At 60.6% G+C, this 17,697-nt stretch overlaps 12 protein-coding genes across 12 annotated transcripts; 5 read left to right on the plus strand and 7 right to left on the minus strand.

The window, feature by feature from the left end:
- OT_ostta03g00980 (Major facilitator superfamily domain, general substrate transporter) lies at positions 1 to 1,370 on the plus strand (the record flags this gene model as incomplete). The annotated part of the gene is made up of 1 exon (XM_003077960.2): positions 1 to 1,370. A coding segment is annotated over one exon (1,370 nt), but the record flags the coding sequence as incomplete, so codon positions are not given.
- A 78-nt stretch (positions 1,371 to 1,448) lies between these two features.
- OT_ostta03g00990 (unnamed product) lies at positions 1,449 to 1,988 on the minus strand (the record flags this gene model as incomplete). The annotated part of the gene is made up of 1 exon (XM_022984692.1): positions 1,449 to 1,988. The coding sequence occupies one exon, from the start codon at positions 1,986 to 1,988 to the stop codon at positions 1,449 to 1,451; it is 540 nt and encodes a 179-aa protein (XP_022838430.1).
- A 222-nt stretch (positions 1,989 to 2,210) lies between these two features.
- Positions 2,211 to 3,260, plus strand: OT_ostta03g01000 (Beta-lactamase-like; the record flags this gene model as incomplete). Its single annotated transcript, XM_003077963.1, has 1 exon — positions 2,211 to 3,260. One exon carries the CDS (start codon positions 2,211 to 2,213, stop codon positions 3,258 to 3,260), a length of 1,050 nt encoding a protein of 349 aa, XP_003078011.1.
- Positions 3,261 to 3,284: 24 nt separating this feature from the next.
- OT_ostta03g01010 (unnamed product) lies at positions 3,285 to 4,013 on the minus strand (the record flags this gene model as incomplete). The annotated part of the gene is made up of 1 exon (XM_003077964.1): positions 3,285 to 4,013. One exon carries the CDS (start codon positions 4,011 to 4,013, stop codon positions 3,285 to 3,287), a length of 729 nt encoding a protein of 242 aa, XP_003078012.1.
- A 220-nt stretch (positions 4,014 to 4,233) lies between these two features.
- On the minus strand, positions 4,234 to 4,605 carry OT_ostta03g01020 (Ribosomal protein S10, eukaryotic/archaeal; the record flags this gene model as incomplete). Its single annotated transcript, XM_022984694.1, has 1 exon — positions 4,234 to 4,605. The coding sequence occupies one exon, from the start codon at positions 4,603 to 4,605 to the stop codon at positions 4,234 to 4,236; it is 372 nt and encodes a 123-aa protein (XP_022838431.1).
- A 623-nt stretch (positions 4,606 to 5,228) lies between these two features.
- OT_ostta03g01030 (Chloramphenicol acetyltransferase-like domain) lies at positions 5,229 to 6,642 on the plus strand (the record flags this gene model as incomplete). Its single annotated transcript, XM_022984695.1, has 2 exons — positions 5,229 to 5,768; positions 5,800 to 6,642. 2 exons carry the CDS (start codon positions 5,229 to 5,231, stop codon positions 6,640 to 6,642), a joined length of 1,383 nt encoding a protein of 460 aa, XP_022838432.1.
- A 90-nt stretch (positions 6,643 to 6,732) lies between these two features.
- OT_ostta03g01040 (Inositol monophosphatase, metal-binding site) lies at positions 6,733 to 8,124 on the minus strand (the record flags this gene model as incomplete). The annotated part of the gene is made up of 2 exons (XM_022984696.1): positions 6,733 to 7,678; positions 7,793 to 8,124. The coding sequence occupies 2 exons, from the start codon at positions 8,122 to 8,124 to the stop codon at positions 6,733 to 6,735; spliced, it is 1,278 nt and encodes a 425-aa protein (XP_022838433.1).
- Positions 8,125 to 8,353: 229 nt separating this feature from the next.
- OT_ostta03g01050 (Frag1/DRAM/Sfk1) lies at positions 8,354 to 9,192 on the minus strand (the record flags this gene model as incomplete). The annotated part of the gene is made up of 2 exons (XM_003077968.1): positions 8,354 to 9,049; positions 9,160 to 9,192. The coding sequence occupies 2 exons, from the start codon at positions 9,190 to 9,192 to the stop codon at positions 8,354 to 8,356; spliced, it is 729 nt and encodes a 242-aa protein (XP_003078016.1).
- A 97-nt stretch (positions 9,193 to 9,289) lies between these two features.
- On the plus strand, positions 9,290 to 11,146 carry OT_ostta03g01060 (unnamed product; the record flags this gene model as incomplete). Its single annotated transcript, XM_022984697.1, has 2 exons — positions 9,290 to 9,337; positions 9,431 to 11,146. The coding sequence occupies 2 exons, from the start codon at positions 9,290 to 9,292 to the stop codon at positions 11,144 to 11,146; spliced, it is 1,764 nt and encodes a 587-aa protein (XP_022838434.1).
- An 82-nt stretch (positions 11,147 to 11,228) lies between these two features.
- OT_ostta03g01070 (DNA-directed RNA polymerase Rpb11, 13-16kDa subunit, conserved site) lies at positions 11,229 to 11,522 on the minus strand (the record flags this gene model as incomplete). Its single annotated transcript, XM_022984698.1, has 1 exon — positions 11,229 to 11,522. The coding sequence occupies one exon, from the start codon at positions 11,520 to 11,522 to the stop codon at positions 11,229 to 11,231; it is 294 nt and encodes a 97-aa protein (XP_022838435.1).
- Positions 11,523 to 11,819: 297 nt separating this feature from the next.
- Positions 11,820 to 12,293, plus strand: OT_ostta03g01080 (Chaperonin-like RbcX; the record flags this gene model as incomplete). The annotated part of the gene is made up of 1 exon (XM_022984699.1): positions 11,820 to 12,293. The coding sequence occupies one exon, from the start codon at positions 11,820 to 11,822 to the stop codon at positions 12,291 to 12,293; it is 474 nt and encodes a 157-aa protein (XP_022838436.1).
- A 77-nt stretch (positions 12,294 to 12,370) lies between these two features.
- OT_ostta03g01090 (Zinc finger, PHD-finger) lies at positions 12,371 to 17,593 on the minus strand (the record flags this gene model as incomplete). Its single annotated transcript, XM_003077969.2, has 1 exon — positions 12,371 to 17,593. One exon carries the CDS (start codon positions 17,591 to 17,593, stop codon positions 12,371 to 12,373), a length of 5,223 nt encoding a protein of 1,740 aa, XP_003078017.2.
- Positions 17,594 to 17,697: the final 104 nt, after the last annotated feature.

Genomic DNA, 17,697 nt, shown 5'->3' on the forward strand with positions numbered 1-17,697 from the left:
GAGACGTCACGACGCTCTGGCGCGGGTGCCCGAGTCGGTATCGCATTCTCTTCGTCACCGTTTTCGCGTTCGTCGTGTGCAACATGGATAAGGTAAATATTTCGGTGGCGATCATTCCCATGGCGAGGGATTTCGGGTGGACGAGCACGCAGGCGGGGTTTATTCAGAGCGCGTTTTTTTACGGTTTTGCCGTGTCGCAGCTTCCTGGCGGATTCCTGTCAACAAAGTTGGGCGGGACCAAGGTGTTGCCGTTTGGGATGTTGATCCTATCCTTGGCGACGCTGGTGATTCCAGTTTTCGGCGTGGACGAGAAGAGCATTTTCCTCGCTCGCGTGCTCGTCGGGCTCGGCGAGGGCGTCGCGCCGAGCGCGGCGACGGACATCATCGCGAGGAGCGTCAGTGTGAGCGAACGTTCGCGCGCGGTCGGGTTCGTCTTTAGCGGGTTCAACTTAGGTTCGGTTTTAGGATTGGGCGTGGCGCCTATACTAATAGATTTGACAAACTGGAGGACCGTGTTCGCCATCTTCGGATCTTGCGGTCTAGTCTGGAGCGCGTGGGCGATGAGGGTGTACGGAGACGGCGGGATGGTGGATGAGAGCAAGAATTACGATCCGGTGGAGGGTTTGCAAGGCAGGCGCGTGTTTACGATAGATAAGAAGGCGATGGAACGAGGCGAGGCGATTCCGGAAGATCCTCCGATTCCCTGGGGTGAGTTCATCTCCAATCCCTCGGTTCGAGCGCTCATGTATGTGCACTATTGCCAAAATTGGGGGTTCTACGTTCTCCTCGCTTGGTTACCCACGTACTTCACCGATGAGTTGGGGGTAACGCTGACGAACGCATCTCTTCTGACGCTGCTCCCGCCGCTGGCTAACGTCGCCATGGCTTCGGTCTCTGGCCCGACGGCTGATAAGCTCATCAGGACCGGTATGGACATCACGCGCGTGCGCAAGACGATGCAAGCCGTCGCATTCCTCGGACCAGCGACGGCCATGTCGACCGCGGCCGTGCTCGATCAGCCCGTCGCAACCGTGGGTTTACTCACGCTCGGGATCGCGCTCGGCGCGTTCTCGTACGCCGGCTTGTACTCAAACCATCAGGATTTATCTCCAAAGTACGCGAGTATTTTATTGGGCATGACGAACACGTGTGGTGCCTTACCAGGGGTGATCGGCGTCCCGCTCACTGGTTACCTGATCAGAGAGACTGGCAACTGGGAGCTCAGCATGTTTCTTCCCGCCATTTTCTTCTACATCACCGGCACGGCTGTATTTGCAAAGTACGGTTCCGGCGAACGCCAGGCATTTTCGGGTCAGCCGATGCCGCTGCCAGGCGAGTCGCCCGAGCCTAGCGACAGTGGTGGGCACTGATAGTACATGATGTTAGCGTTAAATATCGCGCGCGTTTCGTTCGCTTGTATTCATGAGATTTCGACGGATGAGTCCGCCTCACGCCCAGTAATCGTCATCCTCTCCTGGACCGAGACCTTTACGCGCACGCTCGACGAGGCGACGGTCGCACCCTAGCAAAATTTTGCACCCCACTGGGACCCCGTAACTCTCGACGCTTTTGTCATCCTCCATCTCGACCATACGATAGAAAATGACGAGATCGTCTGCGCCATTATCCAACACCGCGCGCCGTCCCGTGGTCATCTCCGCTCCGGCGCCTAAACCACCTCTCACGAGCGCCTCCTTCAGCGCCCGAACGCTCTTCGCGAGATCTGGAAACGCGAGCCTGTACCTGCATCCATCGAAAAAGACGGCGACGTGTTCTTCGTCCGTCCTCGGCGGCACCGTGAGCACGTATGGGATGATCTCAAAGCGCTCCGACGTCGCGGTTGGAATCTCCTCGAAAATTGCTCCTTCTTCGTCGGGCTTAATTTCAAACCCGCCGTCGTCGTCGCACTGCCACGCGCCTTTGCCAAGACCAACGTCTTTCCAATACCCGTCGTTATCCACCGTCGGCGCCGCATCGGGCTCGCTCATCGCGTCGCGCGTCGCGAACGCGCCTCGAGACGCGTCGAAGAGGTCGGTTTTTTTCAAGAAAACGCTCGTTTTTCGAGCGTTATGTGTCATTTTTGAAACCGACGCGTCCGCATAACAACGCGCGCGCCGAACGCGCGTCGTCGTTCGCGCGCGGCGGGCCGAGCGTCGTGAACGTCGACGTCGGCGTCGTTCGCGCGAGCGTGAACGAGGCGCGTCGTCTCGATGTTCGACGACGCGCTGAGCGCGCACGCCTGGCGCGAGTGGTTCCTCGCGCTGGTCATGAGACTCTTCACCGCGAGATGCCCCGGAGGATTACCGAAACTCTCGCAGGTCACGACGCTCTCGCCCAGGGTGACGCGGATCTTAGGTCTGAACCCGAGTGCGCTGACGTTACAGGGGACGAACACGTACCTGGTGGGCGTGGGAAGGACGCGCGTGCTCGTGGACTGCGGCGAAGGGAGGTATGGATACGCCGAGAGCGTGCTCGAGACGATGCGACGGGTCGGGTGCGATAGGTTGAGCGCGATCGTGTGCACGCACTGGCATCCCGATCACGTGGGTGGATTGCGTAAGCTCAGGAAGGCTCTTGGGGCACACGTCCCGGCGTACAAGCGAGTTCGGAGAGACGCGGGTGAGCGGGCGGTGAGCGCGACCGATATTGCGGGATCGAGAGCGTACGTGGACGTTCAGGACGGTGATGTAATCAGGGTCGAAGGTGCAACGCTTCGCGCGGTGCACACCCCGGGACACACGGTGGATCACACCTGCTTCACGCTCGAGGAAGAGGGCTCGGTCTTTGCGGGCGATTGCGTGTTGAACGGATCCACAACGGATTTCGAGGATTTGACCGCGTACGCAACGTCGTTGGCGTTGATTAAGGATGAGCTGGAGTCATTCAAGCGGCGCGGGGTGAGCGAGAACGGTGCGAATAGGATGTATCCGTCGCACGGCGATGTCATCGAGGATGGGATGAAGAAAATAGACGCGTACATCAACCATCGCGTCAGCCGAGAGAAAATGCTCCTCAGCACGCTCAAGCGGCATGCAGAGCCTGGTTTGACTAGTTGGGAGCTCACGCGATTGGTGTACGCCGCGCTCGTTCCCACACTCGTGCTCTACACTTCGTGCGCAAAGATCACGCGCCAACATTTGAAGAAGTTGCTCGACGACGGCATGATCGAGGAGACGATATCACGAGGCGGGCTCGCCGCGCTCACGGGCGGTGTGCTCGGTGGCGACGTCGTTCGTTATCGACCTACGGTTTCAGACTAGACTAGCTCGCATCATATAACACCACTACGCACCTCTGCACGCCTCCTCTGCCTCAGCGGCGATCGTCAACGCGTACATCTCAAACGCGTCCAACACCGTTCCTGTCTCGTCGTCCTTGAACACCGTCCTGTTACCCCCTATCGGGGCATCCCACACGTTCTTCTCGTACAATAAATCTGGCAAAAACGACGCTCCTGTCTTCGCTTTCGCCAACATTTCCTCCGCATCGCACTTGGCCCACATCAACTGCGTTACCGGCCTGCTATAAAACGCCCCTGTGGTCGCCCCACGCCACGCTTCGGGCACCTCCAACTGCTCACACGCCTCCAAAAACGCCCGTCCGTGATCGACGCTCGTCGGTCCCGCCAAGACGTGCGCCAACTCGTGCCGCACGCATCCCACAAAGTTTTCGTACGACGGGTCCAACACGACGTATTTGCTCAGGAACACGTCCGCCTTGGATGCGCCCGTCTCCTCGTCGTCGTACATATACGTGATACCGACGTAACTCTTCGCTTGGTGCCATCCTAGGTTGACCCGTCGAGCGTCTAGGGAGGCACGAGCGAGCTCGTGGGCGAAGAGTTTCTGAGCGAGCGGCCATCTTGTGGATAAATTGTACTCCGAGGCGCGCCACGCGCTCGAGAGATCATGTGAGCACGTCGCTTTGGCGTGCGTTGATGCACGGAGATTCGAGCGCGTTCGGTGGGCGAACGCAGGTCGAGAGACAGTGGGAGACGCGCGCACAAGCGCCATGGGGGGTGAGGCAACAAGTGCGGCACCAGGCAACAAGTGCGGCACCGCGCGCGCGTCAATGTCGTGAACTATGGTTAGGTCGGCGTCCTGACGATTCGAATGACAATCTAGCTAGTGAGATGCTCGAGCATCGAGCGTCGCAAAATCTAAGCCGTCGTCCGTCGCGGAGACGCAACGTCTTCGTCGCGAGCACGTCACCAAACTAATTCATCGAAACGATTTAGTTTTGGATCGTCACCTCGATCTCAACACCCGGTTCGATGGAGATGGACGTGATTTGCTTCACGACATCCGCCGGCGAGTGCAAGTCGATCAATCGCTTGTGAATGCGCATTTGGAATCGATCCCACGTGTTCGTACCCTCACCGCACGGAGACTTGCGAACCGTGAGCTTGAGCACCTTCGTCGGCATGCGAACCGGTCCCTTGACCTTCAAACGCTTATCCTTGGCACCACGGATCAAATCCGCGCACACCTTTTCGAGGTTCTTCACGTTGCGAGAGGTGAGGGTGATGCGAATGCGGTGCATCTGTTGTTGGGACTCCTCCGCCTTGGCGGCGGGGGCCTTGTACGGCGCGGCGGCGGCAGACATTATGTAACCTGCGCGAGGGAAGAACAAAAACAGCATCGTCAGTATTCCGCGCCTCTCCATCGCGCGCACGCGTCGCGTCGTCGTCAAAAACGATCGGTTCCCCGCATCCTAGGGCTTTACGCGACGCATCATCGTCTCGCCGCGCGCCCACCGTTGACGTCGCTCCGCGCGCGCGCGCGCGAGGACGACGCGCGCACCTGTATCGACCTTTTACGGTGCGAGTCGAACAATCCGCTTGGTCGGATCCGTCACTGACACCGAGTGAGGGCGAGGCGACGGCGCGCGCGCGCGGTCGTGCGCGACGCTCGAGACGCGTACGCGCACGCACACCCCGTACTTTTTGTTTATGTGTGTGTCAGATGTCCGAACATGTGGAACTGTATTTATGAGTCATGACTCGAACGCACCCCCGCAGGGCGTCCACGCGCGCTCGAGGCGTTGGACATGCCGCGTCGAGGGACTCGCGAGTGAGTCATGACTCGCGGATATTGTTTGGATAAACCCGACGCGGACGATCGCGCGCGCGGGACGGACGCGCGCGTCCACGCCGCGCCCCGCACACGCCCACGCCGCGAGCGCGCGCGCACGTTTCGCTCGTACCTCGCGCTTCGGCCCATCGCACGATGTCGAGCGCGGTTTCGATGCGCGCGAGAGCGTCGCGAGCGATCACGGGGAAGGTTTTGGCTCGATCTAGAAACGTCAAGGGCGGGGTCTCGCGACGCGCGCGCGATGCCTCGGTCAAGGCTGAGGTGAAAGAGATATTCATGCCCGCTCTGTCGTCGACGATGACGGAGGGGAAGATCGTGAGCTGGCTCGTCGGTGAGGGCGACTCGATCGGAAAGGGGGACGCGGTGGTCGTCGTGGAATCCGACAAGGCGGACATGGACGTGGAGTCCTTCGTGGACGGGATCATCGCGCACATCTCGGTCGAGGACGGTGAAGTCGCGACGGTTGGGGCGCCGATCGCGTACGTCGTGGACAGTGAGAGCGAGATCGAGGCTGCGAAGGCGAAGGCGAGCGGGGGAGCGGCGGCTCCGGCTCCGGCGGCCGCCGCGCCGGCTCCGGCGGCGGCGCCCGCGTCTGCGCCCGCGCCGGCGGCGGCGGCGGCCGCACCAGCGGCTCCGGCGCCGGCGGCGCCGGCGGCGCCGGCCGGTCGCATCGTCGCGACGCCCGTACGCGAAGAAGCTCGCGAAGAAGCACAAGGTTGACCTCAAGAACGTCCGAGGCTCCGGCTTGAACCGACGTATCACCGCGTCTGACATCGAGGCTGCCGCGGGCTTGCCGCCGACGCCGGCGGCTAACGCCGCGCCGGCGGCGGCCGCCGCTCCGGCGCCGACGAAGCCGCAAGCCGTCGCGCCGCCGGCGCCGACGGGAACCATCGTGCCGCTGTCCGGCATGCAAGCCGCCGTGGCGAAGAACATGCTTCCATCTCTCTCCGTGCCAGTGTCGCGCATCGCGATGAGCATCTGCACCGATGAGTTCGACAAGCTGTACGCTTCCCTCAAACCGAAGGGCGTTACCATGACCGCGCTCCTCACCAAGGCAATCGGCGTCGCGCTCGCGCAGCACCCGATCATGTACTCCACCTACCACGACGGTAAGGGCATCGAGTACAACGATAAGGTGAACATCGCGTGCGCCGTCGCTCTCGAAGACGGTTTGATCACGCCGGTTCTTAGAGATTGCGCGAACACGGATGTCTACCAAATCGGCCGCGACTGGAGCGGTCTCGTGAAGAAGGCGCGCGGCTCTGGTTTGTCCCCGGCCGACTACGCCGGCGGTAACTTCACCGTCTCCAACCTCGGCATGTTCGGCGTCGACCAATTCGACGCGATCTTGCCGCCGAACCAAAGCTGTATTTTGGCCGTTGGGTCGTCCAAAAAGACTGTCGTTCCGGTCGGTGGAATGATTGGCGTCAAGAGCTTCATGACTGTGAACATCGTTGCCGATCACCGCCACATCAACGGCAACGTCGCGGCGGACTTTGGCAAGACGCTGCGAGATGTCATTGAGAACCCTGCGAGCTTGACGATGTAAACAAGCGAGGGAGTAGAGAGTGAGGGTGCGCATTCATTTAATACAGAGAGAAGATTTGTATTTCAATTCGCGGTTACCAACGAGAGCGTTTTATAGTTGAGAGGAACTCCACGACTTCGCGACTGAGTCAAGAAGTTTTGCGTGAAGCGCTGAAGACGCGGCGATGATGCCTCTATCCAAACCCTCGATGTATCGCCCCCCGGCAAAGTTGAGCGGCGCGCCTCCGGCGTCCGAAACGGTGCCTCCAGCCTCCTCCACAAGGATCACCCCGGCGGCGTGATCCCAAATTTTTTCCATGTACCCAGCCTTGGGAAACTTCATGAAAACGTCCGCGTCCGCGCGCGCGACGGAACCATACTTCACCTGAGAGTAAATACGCAGCGGCTTGCACTCGATTCCGAGATTGGTCGCGACGGCGGCGGTGAAACCTTGAGACGAGTTTGCCTTCATCACAGGTTCGGTGAACTTGGCCTTGCGGGGGTCAAACGCCTCGCTCACCGAAACCTTGACTGGTTCGAACTTCAGCGTCGGATCCGTCGGAAACATATACGCCCCTTTGCCTCGCACCGCGGTGAAGATGCATCCCTTGTACCAACCGAGCGAATCCCCAGCGAGCATCTTCGACACGAGCCTTGGCGAAAACCCGTACGCGTAGCTTTCCTGGAACTCCAACACCTCGCCCGTCTTGGGCATGTTCGGGCATCCCATCACCCCGACCTTCAAATCTCCATCATCCATGAGCGCGAGCGCGATGGCGTACTGGTCCCCTCGCACGAATCCGAGCGTTCCATCCACCGGGTCCAGGATCCAGTGCTTTCCAGTCGGCCCGCCCGTGCTTTGTCCTCTATTGATCGCGTCCACGACGTCCTGCGACGAAAGCGTCGGCGCTTTTTCACCCATGTGTCCTTTGAGCGTTTTATTCACCAGGTTGGTCACCTTGTTCAAGGTCTCAGCGCCTCCCTCGCCGCCCTCGGTGAGCGCCTCCGCGTCCTCCTCGCCCACGAGCGTCATATCCGGAAAATCCTGCGCGATGCGCCTGCGAGTCGAATCAACGCCATTCCCACGTCAGTCGATGCGCACAGTGCCACGCTAACCGAGTCTAACGCGCGCGTCTTCATATCACGTTCGCGATCCATCGCATCACGCGTACCATGAGATTATCGCCTGCGCCGCGTAATCCGCGAGCGTCACCAGCGATCGATCCTCCTTCGTCTCCGCCTGTTCGTCCATGCGCATCAGCTGTCCCTGCACCTCCTGGCACAGCTCGCTCGCCAGACGGACCGCGTCGAGCGCGCTCGCGAGCTCCTTGGCGTACGCACCGCCGTCCACGCCGAGCGGGACGGTGTCGACCGCGGACGCGGCGGCGTGGCGCGCGCGTCGACCGTGTCGCGCGCGCGACGCTCGACGGAAAGCGCTCAGAGGCGGACGTCGGGCGACGCTCGCCGACAGCGCCGACGCGCGCGTCGAGGAGGCGAGCGCCATGACGCACGGCGCGCGACCGAGCGTCGGCGTGCGCGGCTAGGTGAGGAGAACAGGTTTTAGGTCTGTCGAGCGGATGACGACGCGGCGATAAAGCGTAACGCGCGTTGGACGATACCGGACGATCGGATGACGGCGAGTGGAAACCAGATGATTGGAAAAGGTATGTCTAATTAAATGGTACGAGTGGAGCGGTGACGGTGGCGACGAAGGGGAGGACTGGAGCGATGGACTAGACGTCGTTTGGAACGCTCGGTAAAGCGACGGACGCGGAATCGAGCGTCAAAGTCAAACGAACGTCCTTGTCATCGAAATCCCACGACACGGTCCAACACGCGAAGATCATGGACAGGACGCCCAGCCACTCGCTGGCGCCGACGAGGGAGTACGCGTTCTCTTTTCCCACCAAGGCGCTCAGAGCGGCGAAACCGACGACACCCATAAATCCAAACCCGCACGCCAGGTATTTCCCCCGCAGACTCTTCGCGCTGACGCTTCCTGGATGTGCCGCGAGCTGTCTCACACACATCGCGGTCCAGATCCACATCGCGAACAAGAATCCGAACGCAGCCGTGACGTGCGCACCGAAACTCTCCTCGTAGTTTATAGCCGCCGTCAGACCCAACAAGATCGCCGAAGAGACGCCGAACCACAATCCCTTCCGACTCCACGTGAACCATTTATCCTCACACGTCGCGTACGCGTCCAGATACCCCTTGAACGCCCACACAGAGAGCATCAACGTCCACGCGGCGAATCCCAACAGAAACTCGCTCGCGTACGACTGCGGCGTCCCCATGAACGTCTCGCTTATGATCGGAAACGCGTCGCTCGCGATCCGCGATTGCGTCGTGGCGAATCCGTAGGCGATTACCAAGCACGCCAGCGTCCCGAGGCACGCGCATCGAACGAGCGTGGACGCGCGAACCTGACGAAAGATGCGTTTCCACGTCGTGAGTCAGCGCGCGAGTCCCTCTTACATCGCGCGCGATCGATCGTTCGCGAGCGATTCCGCGCCGAAACGACGCGTGAACGTACCTCTCGCTTTGCCCTCGTCGCGTTCGCGTCCATGTCGACGAACGAAGCGTCACGAGGTGTCGACACGTCGTGCGTGCGTTTCTGTTCCAGTCGCAACCCATCGCCTCGGCGTCCGCAGTCGACGCCGGAGATGGGCGACGGCGCGCGCGCGGGGTTCCGTGACGCTGGTCGAGCGCGGGTGCGCGTCGGAAAGCTCGAAATGCGTGACGGCGACGCGTACAGGGAGGAAACGGGACGCGAAGACTAATCCGAAACGATTTTCGATTCGCAGCTCGACGCGTTTCGCGCCGCGCGCGCGTCGCGCGTGGGTGCGACGAGAACCGAAGCGGCGCGGGATGGTTCCCACGCGTCTTCGACGCCGCTCGAGGCGTCGCCGGCGGTCACGGAGACGCCGAACGTGAGAGATTCTCAACCAACCGCCGCGCGGGACGCCGCGGAGACGTCGGCGCGCGACGAAGAACTCCGAGAACTTCGCGCCGAGGTCGAGCGCGCGCGTTCGATCGTCGAGGATGCACGGCAGGACGCGGCGCGGGCGAGCGCGGAGGCGGTGGTGTCGAGACGGAGCGTGCAGGAGGCGCGCGCGGAGAGGGACGAGGCTCGAAGAGCGCTGGAAGCGCTTCGATCCGAGACAGAGCGCGCGCGATCAGGGGCCGACGCGACGCGGTCGGCGCTCGAGATTGAGAAACGTATCATAGATGTGGAGGGCGCGAGAGTGCGAGCAGAGGCGGAGCGAGACGAGGCGATCGAACGCGCGGAGGCGCTACGAACCGAGCGCGACGAGCTCGAGCGACGATTAGAAGTCGCGTCGACGCGCGCGGAGGAGGCGACGATGGAACTGAAACATCGCGCCAATGAGGTGATAACATTTGATCGCGACACGTCGGCGTACGCGAGCGAGAACGCGAGATTGCGGAGTTTAGAGATGGAGCTCGCAGAGGCGCGAGAGGATCGCATTCGAGCTGAGGAGGACGCGACGCAGCTTCGCAGGGATTTGGACGAGGTCCGGCGCGAAGCGGATTCGTTAGCTAGACGCTCGAACAACAGTTCTAGCGAAGCTGTGGGTGGACCATTCAACGCCGTAGAAGAGTCGACGTCGGACCAAGAGGAGAAGTACGCACTGCTCGCCGAACTACAAAACGAGCGACGTAGACGAGAAGTCGCCGAAGCCGAACTGAAGGAGTTACAGCTCGCGTCTGAGACTCAGGCGGAGCGCGCGGAGAGCGCATCGAGAGTTGCCGCCGTTGCTGAGGGTGAGGCGGATAATTATCGCGCGCGTGCAGCTGAGAGGGAGAAGGCGACACGAGAGGCGGAGCGTGCGGCGAACGAGTTGGAGCGCCGCGCCGCGGCCGCGGAGAGCGTCGTCGAAGCCGTGAAGAGCGCCATCGGAGACGCGTCGAGCGAAAGTGACGCCGAACTTCCAGCTCGGATTCTCGAGCACGTCGAGCGCGCGATCGAACGCGCGACGAGAAAGGCAAACGTTGCACTCGCGGAGGCGCTCGAGGAATCACAGCTCCTCAGCACGAAGACGAGAGAGATGGGGGAATCGCGCGGCGCACAAGTCGCCGACGTGGGTGATCGCGTGGCTAAGCTCATAGAGATTCGTGATAAGCTCGTGGAGGAGATGAACGCGCAATCGGTCGAGCTCGAGCGCCTGGACGCGGAATTGGAACGTAGAGACGCGGCGGTCGAAGCCGAGCGCTCGCGCGTCGCCGATCTCGAGTCCAAGCTCGCTTCATCAAACTCGCAAAACGCACGATTGATCGAGATCATCGAGGAACAGGGAAAATGGGAGACCGCGAACGCGCCCAAGTCGATCACCGCCTCGGCGCCGACGACGCCGGCGAAATCGACGCGTCCGCCGCCGCGCGCCGCCGGAGGCCGTCGCGTCGCCGCCGACGTCCTCACGAACGTCAAAGGCGCGCGCTCCGGATCAGCCCTCCTCGCGCACATCGAATCCAGACTCCTCGAGATCCAGAGCGCGTCCTAGCGAGCCGAACGTCACGCGTCAAACTCAAACTCTTCTTTCTCGTTGTTACAAAAACCGCGTCTCCCCTCGGATCCCTCGTCCGCTACGTCTTCCCACCCACCGCCCTCTCCGCCTTCTCGTAGCTCTCGTGCACGTGATCACACACCGATATCACGTCCAACAGCGCGTCCCGCATCGCCCCCCGCGCCGTCGCTCCCTCCCGTCCGTGCGTTTGCACCCGCACGTTCACCCGTCGCTCCATCGGATGCGGCGCGCTGTACCCGCACAGCGTCACGCTCGGGTTCGCGTTCAGGACGTACCGCAGCGCGTTCCCGAGCGTGTGGTCCTCCCCCTCGAGCGTGAACGTCGCCTCCGCGTTCGCCGCGGTCGGGGCCATGCGCGCGCGCCGCCGTGTGCGCGCGGTCGCGGCGGCGGCGCGACCGGTGCGCGACCGGTGCTCGACCGGTGATCGATCGGTGCGTGACCGGTGATCGACCGGTGCTCGATCGGTGCTCGACCGACGATCGACCGGTGATTGATCGGTGCTCGATCGGTGCTCGACCGGTGAGTGATCGGTGCTCGACCGACGATCGACCGGTGATTGATCGGTGAGTGATCGGTGCTCGATCGGTGCTCGACCGGTGAGTGATCGGTGCTCGACCGGTGCGCGATCTCGTGACATCGCGACGACGACATGCGCGCGTCGCTCGGACGACGGGCGGTGACGCGCGCGAACGTCGTCGCGCGAGGCGGTGGGCGGCCGGGGCGCGTGCACGTGCCGAGCGACGCGTTTCAGGGGCGTTCGCCGGAGATCGCGGCGCGAGACGCGCTGGGACGGTTGTTCACCGCGGTCGCCGCGCGCGCGGTGATCGCGGAGGAGAGCGAGGCGGCGATCGCGGGAGGTATGAAACCGGAAGAGTCGGAGCGGTACGAGGTTTTGAAGAAGTACGTGGAGGAGAATCCGATTCGGGACGGAAACGCGTGGATGGCGGCGCTCATGGAGCGAGACGACGTCGCGAGTCGAATGGTGGCTTTGAGAGTGCTCGAGTTGAGGAAGACGTACGCGGAGGAGGTTTTTGATTTCGAACGAGTGCGGGAGCAGGTTATCTCGGAGGTTCGGAGCGAGAACGATCGGTTGATGAGCGAGTACGTGAAGCGTTTGATGTGAGCGCGCGCTCGAGCGCGAGAAAGTTGTATTACAAACAATTGTTTCCAATGATTATGATGAATTTGAGCGCTCTCTGTCTAGCACAGATAGCCGCGGCAGTTGTGCGCGCCGCAGTAGCACGGAACCTTGCCGTCCTCGCTCTCGAATCTGTAGTTGTACGTCAGCTCTTCGCCAGCTTTGATGTCGTTTCGGGCAAAGAATATGATATGATTTTCGCCATCCACCTTGACGATCTTAGAGTACATGTTCGGGTTGCAGCTGTGGTTGGTAAAGCGCGCTAAATTACCTTGAAATGTACAATCGACGACGGTGTCGTCGTCTTGTTTCAGTAGGTAACAATCGACGCCTTCTTCTTCGTACGCAGTCTCGCGCATATCCGCGACTGTGCTCCTGCACGTCTCGCCCTTGAACTCGGTGACGATGGAGCCAGCCTTGTGGGCCGTTTTCGCCAAAAGACCCCACCCATGAATATTTGACTTGCAAAAGGTAAGCCTGTCTGAGTACGTTGCCGTCATGTGCTCGAGCTTTTCGCGCATCGTCATTCCTTGCTGCTCGACGATTTTATCCTCAGACGCCCCGGCAGATCCTCGAGCCTTACGTTCGGCTTGGAGCGCCGCAAACTCGTCAGGAGTGTACTTCTTCGAAGCTATCAGCTCGCCTTTGATCGCGCCGCGTGAGCCTCGCACGATATACGGAGTGAGTTCGACGTAGAGACGTTTTCCAGTCTTCGGCGGAGGGCCAGTCACCTTGGCGTTCTTATCGTGCTTATCCAGGCCCAGTCTTTTGTAAACGTTCGCCTGGATCTCTTCGAGCTGCTTGCGCGTGAGTTTGCTGTGATGGCTGAGCGCAGTCGCCGATAAGTCGATCGCCGCCTTCTCACGGCGAACCTCGCAGCCCCACGTTTCCAGCCATTTGCCAAGACTGATCAACGTTCGATTATTGAGAACGACTCTGATTGTTTGCGCCCACCTCTTTGGACCCTTCAAGCCGACGTGCGCCTCGAATTTTGTTCTCTCATGATAGACTGGTCCGTCATCATTATCTACACACGCTCTACATAGACATTCGATGCGCCTGGTTTGAACGTGATACGTGCCCAGGACGCCTCGACAAACGACGCTCACCATCGCCGGCAAATCATCGGGAACATGTGTGCGAACGGCGTCTTCGTCATCGTCCGATTCTTCGTCATCCGAGCCCTCCATATACGGTGCGTCGTCGCCAAGAGCGATACGGCGATCGATTTCGTCATCCTCAAACTCTTGTGGGATGGAACATACGGCGTACGCAGCCATGGGATTCTTCTGACACGTCCACATGTCGGCGTCGTCTGCGGATAGCTTTTCTGCGAAACTTTGAGGCACGCGTCGCCATTTGCCGCAAGAAGCATTTTCGCACTGGACCCACGCTTCCTTTTCGCGGGGTTTCTTCGGACGAGCGAGATCTGCGATCTTAGCACGATCCGAGGGGTCCGCTGGACGTTTCGCCGAAGTGTACTGTGCGTTGGCGATGGCGATCTGTGTCTCCGCCTGCGTGTTCCTCGATTCGTTCGCTTTTGGCGCCTCTGGTAAGAAGGTAAGATCAGGAGCTTCACCATCAAGAAACTTTAAATTTTGTGCGGCGCGAGTGAAGGACATGAGCTGGTCTGTGCCATCATCGAAAATGACTTTGTAACGAATGCCCGTGCGACTTATCGTGCAGTCCATGATGGATCCGTCCCTCCAGTCCGGTATGTGAACTGTACCGTGATCAATCTGGACGCGTCGCCCGACCAGGGCGTGCGCTTTCGTCTTTTCTTCGCTTCGGTCGCCCAACTTATCGTCCTCAAAGGTTCCCAAGCCAAGATCCTTCAGTGCGCTCGTTCCTCGCAACTTCTTCAGTTTCTTTGGCTTTGGGGGATTGAGCGTTGTTCGAGCGGCTTTGTCCTTGTTCGCGAGAACAACGACACCGTGTGCGTCGAGCCAGTCACCAAACGTCTGATCATCATCGTTGTCTTCGTTTTCATCCTCTTTGGCGATTCGAATCGAGATTTTCCACTTTTTGGTGTGCTTCATTCCCGCGTGTGCCTCCCACCTGTTCGCCTCCCACAGTGCCGGCTCGTCGCGCTTCGCTAACTCTGCCTCCCGCTTACATCTACCGCACAGGCACTTGATGTACGTATCGGCAGGTCTGAAGATTCCCCTAAACGTTTTGCATCGAACGAGCGTCTCGGGAAGTTCTGGTCGCGGAACGTTTCCCTCTGGCACCGGTAATCCACCAGGCAAACACGGTTGCGCCGCGTTTTGACTTGTAGCAGCCGGTGCTGATTCTTTTGGCAACCCAAACGTCGTGCTCTTCGGTGAGCTCTCTGAAAGATCATCGGCCTTTCTCTTGCTTGATTCGCCGCGTGGGATGTCCACCTCAACCTTCGCTACTTTTGTGGGCAATTCAGAGTCGGCAACAGGATCGTCTTCTTCATGGTCCGTCGGCTCGGTTTTGTACTTAACGTCGAGGTCGGTGGACAGATCGTCGTCATCCGTGTCGAGCTCCATCGCGACCGGGGCTTCAGGGTTAGTTTTAACGCTCGTCGTGTCAACCTTATCCGTATCCATGCACTCTACGATTTTGTCGTCGTCGCCGTCGTCGTCGTCGTCGTCGTCGTCGTCGTCGTCGCCCTGATCGTCGACGTCGGCATCATCGTCTTCGTCAGCGTGCAAGACGCGCTTGCGGACTCTAATCTTTTTGGCTGCCGATCCAGGGACATCTTCGTCATCATCCTTGATGTCGGCCTCCGTCCTTGGGTGGCCGACGGGAACGTACGTGCGGAACTTGGCGCACTGCGTCCAATCGTATTCGGAGTCTGAGCTCAGCTCAGACTCCTCAGCGATTTGAACTGCGGCTTCTTCGCGCTCTTTGGCTTCTTGTGCGGCGCGCCTTTCTGCCTTTGTTCGTTTTCGCTCTGTGTTCGCCCCGCACTGAATCAACCGACCGTCTTGACCGATTCGAAGACCTTTATCGCCTGCATAAATTTGCGCTCGCTCCGTATCGACGCGACAGTGCCTGTGACAGTAGGACAGCAACTGCAGAGGCGAGTCATCGTCTTCGCCGTCGTCGTTGGCGTCCATGTACAAGCCAGTGGCGCGTGCGCAAAGCGGGTGGTACGCGATGTAGCAGCCCGGGTGACAGCATTGAATTTTCGCCCCCATACGTTGCTTGCAAACCGTGCAAAGAAGCGTCCAACGTTCTTTTTGAATGTTTGCGATGTTGTCAATCGGCTCCATACGCTCGATGTCGAGCACCGTTGTCTCTGGAATCCACTGACAGCACGCGCTGTGTGCCCAGAGCGAAGGAATCGTCGTTGGTTTGAGAGCCCCGCCCTCAACCGGACACAGACAACACAGCGGTGTCTCACTAACCGCGCCGCCCGTGTGCTCGCACGCGCGACACAACCATCCGACGGTGTCGTCGGGGATATCGGGGACGCCGTAACACGACTGATGAACCGTCACGGCACACGCCTCGCACGTAATGAGCTGGTCGTAATCGAAATCACGTTCATCATCGCATACAGCGCAGCGATCGACACTCCAGCTCACTTTGACGACGTCGTAGTCCAAGGTCGAGCCGTCATCCTCGCTCGATCGGCGCGCGTTGAAATCGCTCCCGTCCAAGAAACGACCAATGGGCATCTTCGCCGGCTCAACCATGCGCAAGGACGCCTTCCACTTCTTCGCCTGAGCCATGCCCGCGTGTTTCTCGAATTCCGTCGGTGTCATGTATTTCTGCTCCCCGGCGCACTCGGAACACTGGCACAGCACTTGATTGAGACGCGTGTAGTAATCCGCCGCTACACCGTTACACACCACGGCGAGCGTCGCCGGCAAGTCACTACCGCCGGTCAACTTGGAAATCTCCCCAGCCTTCGAGCGACGAGCCGCACGGTTCGCATCGATTGACCCTCGCTCCGCCTTCGCTCGCTGCGCCGCTTCGTACCGCTCCGGGTGGAGAACTTTATCGTAACGTTTTTGCTGCTGTTCGTCGAGATCTCCGTTCTCGTACATCTCCATAATCAACTCACGGAATCGACCCGCCTCCTCTCTCGCGAGATCTTCGTAGCGTTCGCGCTCTTCTGTCGGCAAATCTCGCCACGCCGCTCCTTGCATGCGATAGATCTCCGCAAAGTCCATGGTATCGTCGACGTTTTCATCCTTGTAGTTTTGGAAAAAGTCCTGCGCGAAGAGTTGCCACGAACTCTTCGGCCTCTTCGGTACCGTGTTCTGCTTCTTCGACACCGCATGAGGAGACTTGATGCCCGGTGAAAACGAAAGGGATGATTTCGTCAGGCGTTTGAGCGCCAATCGCGCCTCTTTCACAGCCCTGGAGGGGCGCCCGACGCGAGGCTTGGCCAGGAGCTTTTCCAGACGCTTGCGCTCTTTTATCTCAGCCTTACGCTTGGCCTCGATGCGCGCTGCCTCCGCCCGACGCTCTTCCTCTGCAATCTGCGCCGGTGTCTTCGTTCTACACTTCGGACACTCGTAAGCCAGCTCCTCACCGTCGTTCTCTTCTCTATCTAATACCTCTGCTGCGAGCGCGTCGCACTCCCGGTGGATCCACATGTCGCACCTATCGCAGCCCACCATGGGATCTCCAGTCGCCCATTGCCACACCCTATCGCACACCGGACAAAACTGCCCCTCCTTGTACAGCTTTTGACACAGCGAGCACCGTCCTTGAGCGTTTTTCGATTTCAACCCCTCATCGCCCGTGACGCCGCACGAACCGCACGCGATTTCCGGCTCCGCTTTCTTCACGTTCTTCAACGCCCCCACGGGAACGCCCGGGAACCCCACCGACGCGCTCGACGTCAAACCATCGCGCTGATCTCCACGACCCCCACCGAGATTCTCGTCCTCTTCGTCCCCTATAAACGCGCGCGGCCCGAGGCTGGCGTCTCCCCCGTTCGCCTCGACCAACTCCCTCGCCTCCGCGCACGCCTCGTTAAACGCGTTCGGACGCATACGCTTCGCCACTTTCTGCGCAAACAACGCCTCCGCCCGCGCGTACGGCGCTAATCGTTCCTCCGTGGCCCAACAGTAGTCCCGCGCGCGTCCGCGCGTCGCGCTCGGTCCCAAAAACATCACGCACACGCTCTCCGGCTCGCACTGCTTCCGCACCCCCTCCGGCGCGTCCCACGGCTCGACCACGACCGCGGGCCAGAGCGGTTCCGTCGCGCGCGACGACGCGCGCGCGAACACGACGTCGCCGTGCACGTACGACGCCAACGGCGTCGTCTCGCGCGCGTCCGCCCCCACCCCACCCATCGCCCGTCCCCGACCGGCGCCGCGATCGTCGCTTCGCGCGCGTCGCGTTCGCCCCGACGCGTCCGGCCGTCGACGCCTCGCGCCCTCGCGCGCCGTCGACGTCG

Source organism: Ostreococcus tauri (assembly GCF_000214015.3).
Source record: "Ostreococcus tauri WGS project CAID00000000 data, contig chromosome 03, whole genome shotgun sequence".
Classification (NCBI taxonomy): Eukaryota; Viridiplantae; Chlorophyta; class Mamiellophyceae; order Mamiellales; family Bathycoccaceae; genus Ostreococcus; species Ostreococcus tauri.